The 5,255-nt window shown below is 46.8% G+C and overlaps 1 protein-coding gene across 1 annotated transcript in view; it reads right to left on the reverse strand.

The window, feature by feature from the left end:
• Positions 1-4,536: 4,536 nt before the first annotated feature.
• FBXL14 (F-box and leucine-rich repeat protein 14) overlaps positions 4,537-5,255 on the reverse strand; it is a gene marked incomplete at its 5' end in the record, with an annotated part of 1,077 nt that continues 358 nt past the window's right edge. Inside the window, one exon of the mRNA XM_009875459.1 lies at positions 4,537-5,252. Coding sequence (XP_009873761.1) covers positions 5,146-5,252 — 107 coding nt within the window. The remainder of the gene's footprint in view (positions 5,253-5,255) is intronic.

Consider the following 5,255-nt stretch of genomic DNA (forward strand, 5'->3'; position numbering starts at 1 on the left):
CCACCACTGCCCCTCAGTCCTCAGCTGCCTCAGCTCCTGCCCAGTCCCTTCATGCCCACTTTGCATTGCTCCTGCTCTGCTCTGCTTTCTGCTGCCACCTCTCCAGCATGATCCCTTTGCTTTCCAGAGCCACTAGTCCATAAAGCAGGGCACTGGTTCATCCTCCATCCTCCGTGGCTTGCGTGGATGTAGGCAAGGGATGCTGCTGCCCCAACAGGCGTATCTGGCAGTGATTTTGCTGGGCGCAGCTGCAAAGGCTGGCATCAAAAGCCACTGCTGGGGCACTGTGGGCTTGCCGACACAGGCAGGAGACTTCCAGCTTACTTCCAAATAGTGGTGTGGTTTTTTGTGTGTGTGTGTTTTGTTGTTTTGGGTTTTTTTATGGTTTTCTACCCCAGTTGCCAACTGAGCTGTGTTCAAAAATTCAAGCGTGGCTGGAGAGTGAAAATGAAGTTTCCTTGTTACCCTGAGGAGTCATGTGGTAATTGGTCTATGGTTGTTGGCAATGGATTATTTATTTTAAGAAACCCTTCTCTTTACTAGTAAACACATTCGTTCCCCCAGCCCTGGCCTCACTGGACAGGGAGGCCTGCGTCTGTGCCCGCAGGGGTGCTGTCACGCTGGGTCATGAGGGGAAGGCATGAGGAGTGCTTGCTCCGGCTATGGAAACAGCCCAGGATGTCTAAACCCCGGGCTTCAGGGAGGCTTTGGTTTCAGCAGCTTCCTTTGGCTTGGGTTCCCCTTAAAGAGCACGCCAGGCTATGTGGACAATGCTTTTGGCTTGATTTTGGTTTTTTTTTTAAGTGGGGAGAGGCAGTTTGGGGTGTTTTTAGGAAACAGAATTTTGTCCTAGTTCTGATTACAGAACTTAGGAGCACACGTGTTGTATTTAGATGTAGATATTCCACCATTATCCATGTGAACATGAGGCTCAGTGAGGAGATGCTGTTTTCACTCAAATCCAGCAGAAATAAACTTACCTTATGAGAGATATATCATTCCCCATCCCTGGCTGGAACTGCTGTCTACCCCAGGAACATTTACATTTTCAACAGGAATGGGAACCTGATCTGGAATCCCTGTTGTGACATTCATAACATACATCCTTTTTTTTTCAGTCCAGAAGTTACTGTAAACTTTTTTCTTAATGCAGGAAGGAGAAGACCCTACACCTCCCTCCAAGTAGAGGAAGATGGATATAGCGTCAGGCTCAATTAGATCCAATTGTGGTGGCTTTCCCTAAAGCGAACAATGCAGCTTTTGTGATGGACTCCCAGCAGAAAGCTTGGAAGTCCTGGAAAGAAAGGGGGGAAAAAACAAACACACACCCCAAAGTCCAAATCTTGAGACAGTTCTTAGGGCGCAGAGGAGATAGCATTCGGCTCTGGCCCTTTTAAAAACAAATGCTATTTTCCCCTTTGTAGTGCAGCACTGATGTAGAAGGGTGAGGTGGTTAAAGCTGGCAACAAAGAAGTACACCCAGTCCAGCCTTGACGAAAAAATACCTGTAGAGGCAAAGGCTGGGCACCCGGGGCAGGCCGGCCCCGGAGGTGGAGGAGACCTCTGGTAGGGCACCCGACCCACCTGGAGCAGCAGCCCAGTGAGGGCCGCCTGAGCCGAGTAGCACGGTGGGGAACAAAGTGGCCTGCTCAGCGCTGGAAGTGCTTAAAATGCAAATGTACAGGAACTTTAGACCATCCCCCTCCCTCCTCCTCGGCTTGGAGGAAAGCGGCTTAAATACAGCCAGGCCTGGAGAGGAATGTTAAAAAGAGGGGAAGAATCGCCCTCCTCCTTTCCATAGGGACCCGGGCCTGGCCAGATTGAGTATGCATGACTGAGCAAGCAAGCAAGGACAGCTCCTCTTTTAACTTTCCTGAACAATGGCTCCGGCTTCTTCTTCCACCATTTCGCATTCCCCCTCCTTCGAGGCAGGAAGGGGGCAGCGGGCGAGCGAGCCCTGCCGGGTTGGTGGGGAGAGGGGCTTTGTCGTCGCCCTATAAACACCGCTTAAGCTCCATCTCCGACAATACAAAACCCACACCGTGGAAGGCTAAAAGGGACCCCGTCGGGTTAAAAGTCATACGTTGAGGAGGAAGATTATGGTATAGGACAAAGGACACCTTAGATGATTCAAACTTTTTTTTTTTTTTTTTAAAAAACACGTTCCCACTTCACTTCCTCTTTAATCTTTGCCTGGGTGGTAGAAACCAGCCAAGACGTTTTGGACTTTCAAGGTCCTCCTCATGTGCCGGTGAGGGCACTGGTTTTAGTGGTTGTCCTAACCGGGAAATGTTTTCATTTTATGGGTCTTCCACCCAGGGTTGGCCTCAATTTAAATCACAAAAACCTCTGCCATCTACCTGGAGCTTAAAAAAAATTAAGAAACATAGCCTCCCCTCTGTTCCCCCTCCCAAATGCCTTACTCTACCACCGAATACTTGATTCCCTTGCTCGTGAGGCTCGGCACTCTTGGTTCGCTGACCCCGAACTGAGCTGATGCTTTGCACCAATGGGCAGCTCAGCTCGGTTTCTCCCCACAGATGCTGCGAGTGCTCTCACAGACAAGGCTGGTCCTACCAAAACCCCTTCCTTACAAAACCCTTCATGGTGATGTTACTCAGAATACTGCAGCGCAGGAGGCACCAGGCTCTGTTCCTTCCTTCTGTCATTCGCTGGAACAAGAGCGAACAGCCCCAAACCTCCAGCATGAGCCACAGAGCATACTTACCCAACCCAACAGATAGATGAATAGGTAGAGACGTGTCTTTAAAAAGTACAGACAACACAGATACGGCTTTTTTTTTTTCAAAAACATACTTCATATTTCCTCTTTTATTATATAAATATGTTTAACCTTTTACTGTAAGAATATAAAATGTTTTAAGAGGATCTTTGTTATTTTTTTTATACAAATTCACAAACAGTACAATTAATCCATAGGGGTCTCTGGGTTTGCGTTAACTCCATGGTCTGGCCTGTTACTGTGAAGGATTTGAAATTTTGAAAAGATGAGCAAAAAAAAAAAGCCAAGATGTTTTCCTTAAAAAAACAACCAAAAAAACCCTTACTCTTCTTCTTTAAAATAATTAAAAAAAAATTATCTAAAGACCCAGCTCCATTTTATTGACAGAACAGAGATAAGACAGATGAACTTCAAAATCAGCCTCCTCCCATTCACATGGCAGCCTCAGGGCCTGCAGGCCAGCTCTGCTCCACTCCACCTACAAACAGGAAGCCTGGCATAGTGACCTTTTGTAGGTGATTTGGGAGGGGAGGGGAAAGCATTTGCATATATCTATATATATATTTATTTTTTTTAAAAATGAACTCACATTTTATACATTTCTGTTAATAGTAGCCCAATCCTCCGCGTGGATTCTCATGTTACGTGTTTGTGCTAGAAGAGTAAAAAATGCAGAAGCACAGTTTGGGTCCCCAGTCAAGAGGGAGGGAGAGGCACAACCAGAATGTGAGGGTGGGACACAGTAGGGTAAGCTTAAATGCTTCATTCTGACTTTGATTTTTAAAAACTATTAGGGAACAAAATGAATCGGGAAATGGGAATTCAGCAGTCCCTTCCAAAAGGGCCAACAGATAATGCTTTAACCTTATTAAAAATTGTGGGGGGGGGGGGGTTTTTAAAAAAAAAAAAAAAAAAAAAAAAAGTAACAAATTAAAACGAGGTAGCCAGACATCATATATATATTTATATATATAGAATATATTCAGCAGAAAAAAAATGTACTTAAAAATCCACAAGAACAGCAACTTCAAATGTCTTTAAAAATAAAACCATGTAAGAAAATGAATACTGTAAAGAACAGAATGAGTGAGGAAAACTGGGATCAGTTACAGGATGTAAGCGAGGGATAGATGGGAGAGCAAGAGGCTGTTTTTGTAGCAGTAATTTTTTTTATGCATTTCAAAATAAAAACAGGTCACAGTATCTCAAATGAAGCAGAAATGAAACTGGAGATTCTTCCTTAACTCCCCTGGGTAGAGGGGAGCTAGCCACCTCTTCTACCTGCTCGCCCCCGACCCAGAGGAATGGATATGTAGTTGGATATGTCTGTCCCGGTTGCCAAGGAGGGGAGAAAAAGAGAATGATGAAAGGGAAGACGAGTCTCAGTAACTCTCAGTGTCCCCCAGTGTTGCACAGGAAGGCTTAAGAGACTGAGGTCCATGTCTAGTCCCCAGAGACACGAGAAGGAGGATCTGGTATCTTCATCTCCAATAGAGAAGTAGGAAGAGAGAATGGAGTGCCTAGGCTTTTCCACTAACCATAGTGCAAGGATGATGTGGAAACATACTGACAAAAGGAGCGGCTGTAGCTATCCCTAGTTTGGTGCAGTGGAGAACTGGAATAGTGGGAGGTTGTATCCACCCACAGCTGAGAGTAACATGGAACTGGAGATTGAAAACAGATAATTAAAAAAAAAAGAAAAAAGAAAAAAAACTGTACCTAGGGAGCAGTTATTTCTGTCACAATTCCCCACTGACAGGGAAGGGGCAAGCGCAGAGGTGGAATGGTTATTTTACCAAAAGCTGTGTCTGTACCCAGCACAGGATGACTGGGTGGCCAGGTACATTAAGTGTAGCTAGGAAGCCTTTTCTGCTGTTGTTATTGTTTGTTCCCGTCTCCATTCCCACTCTCCTTTATATAAACCAAAAATAATCTATTCTGAAAACATGGCAGAACAAGGGTCTGTCTTTATCCATCCTTAGTGCACGAGGGGATGGAATAAGGGAGTGGGGATAAAGAGGGGTGTCTCTAGCCCCAGTGCATAAGAGTGTGGGCTTCTACCTCTTCCCCAGGGAAGGATGCTGGGGGGGAAGGGGGAGTTCTGTCTCCCCAGCTGGAGCTGGAGCTGGAGGCGTGACCTGGAGAAATGACAGGTGGTTTCTCTCTCTCCTCCTGCTCCCCCCTTCCTCCTCCTCCTCCAGAGCAAGGGTGGGTAGCAGCACAGAAGGGTCAAGGATATACTCTCTTTCTGTATGTTCCTCCCTCCGGTGCCAGGGTGCGTGGGTAGCATGGGTCTGTGCGTGCCCCTCTCTTTTTAGCTCCTCCATTGCAGCAGTCAGTCAGTCAGTCAGCCAGTGAGTCCCTCCAGAGGAGATGGGAGGTCTCGGGGCGCCCCCCTCCTCTCACCTGACCTTTTCGCTCTCAGTCATTTCCCAAAGTCCCAGGTTGAGCACCTTGAGGCAGGGCAGCTGGGTGATGCGCTCCAAGCCCCGCTTGGTAATGCGGGTGCAGC

The sequence above is a fragment of the Apaloderma vittatum genome, unplaced genomic scaffold (genome assembly GCF_000703405.1).
Source record: "Apaloderma vittatum isolate BGI_N311 unplaced genomic scaffold, ASM70340v1 scaffold22960, whole genome shotgun sequence".
Lineage (NCBI taxonomy): Eukaryota > Metazoa > Chordata > Aves > Trogoniformes > Trogonidae > Apaloderma > Apaloderma vittatum.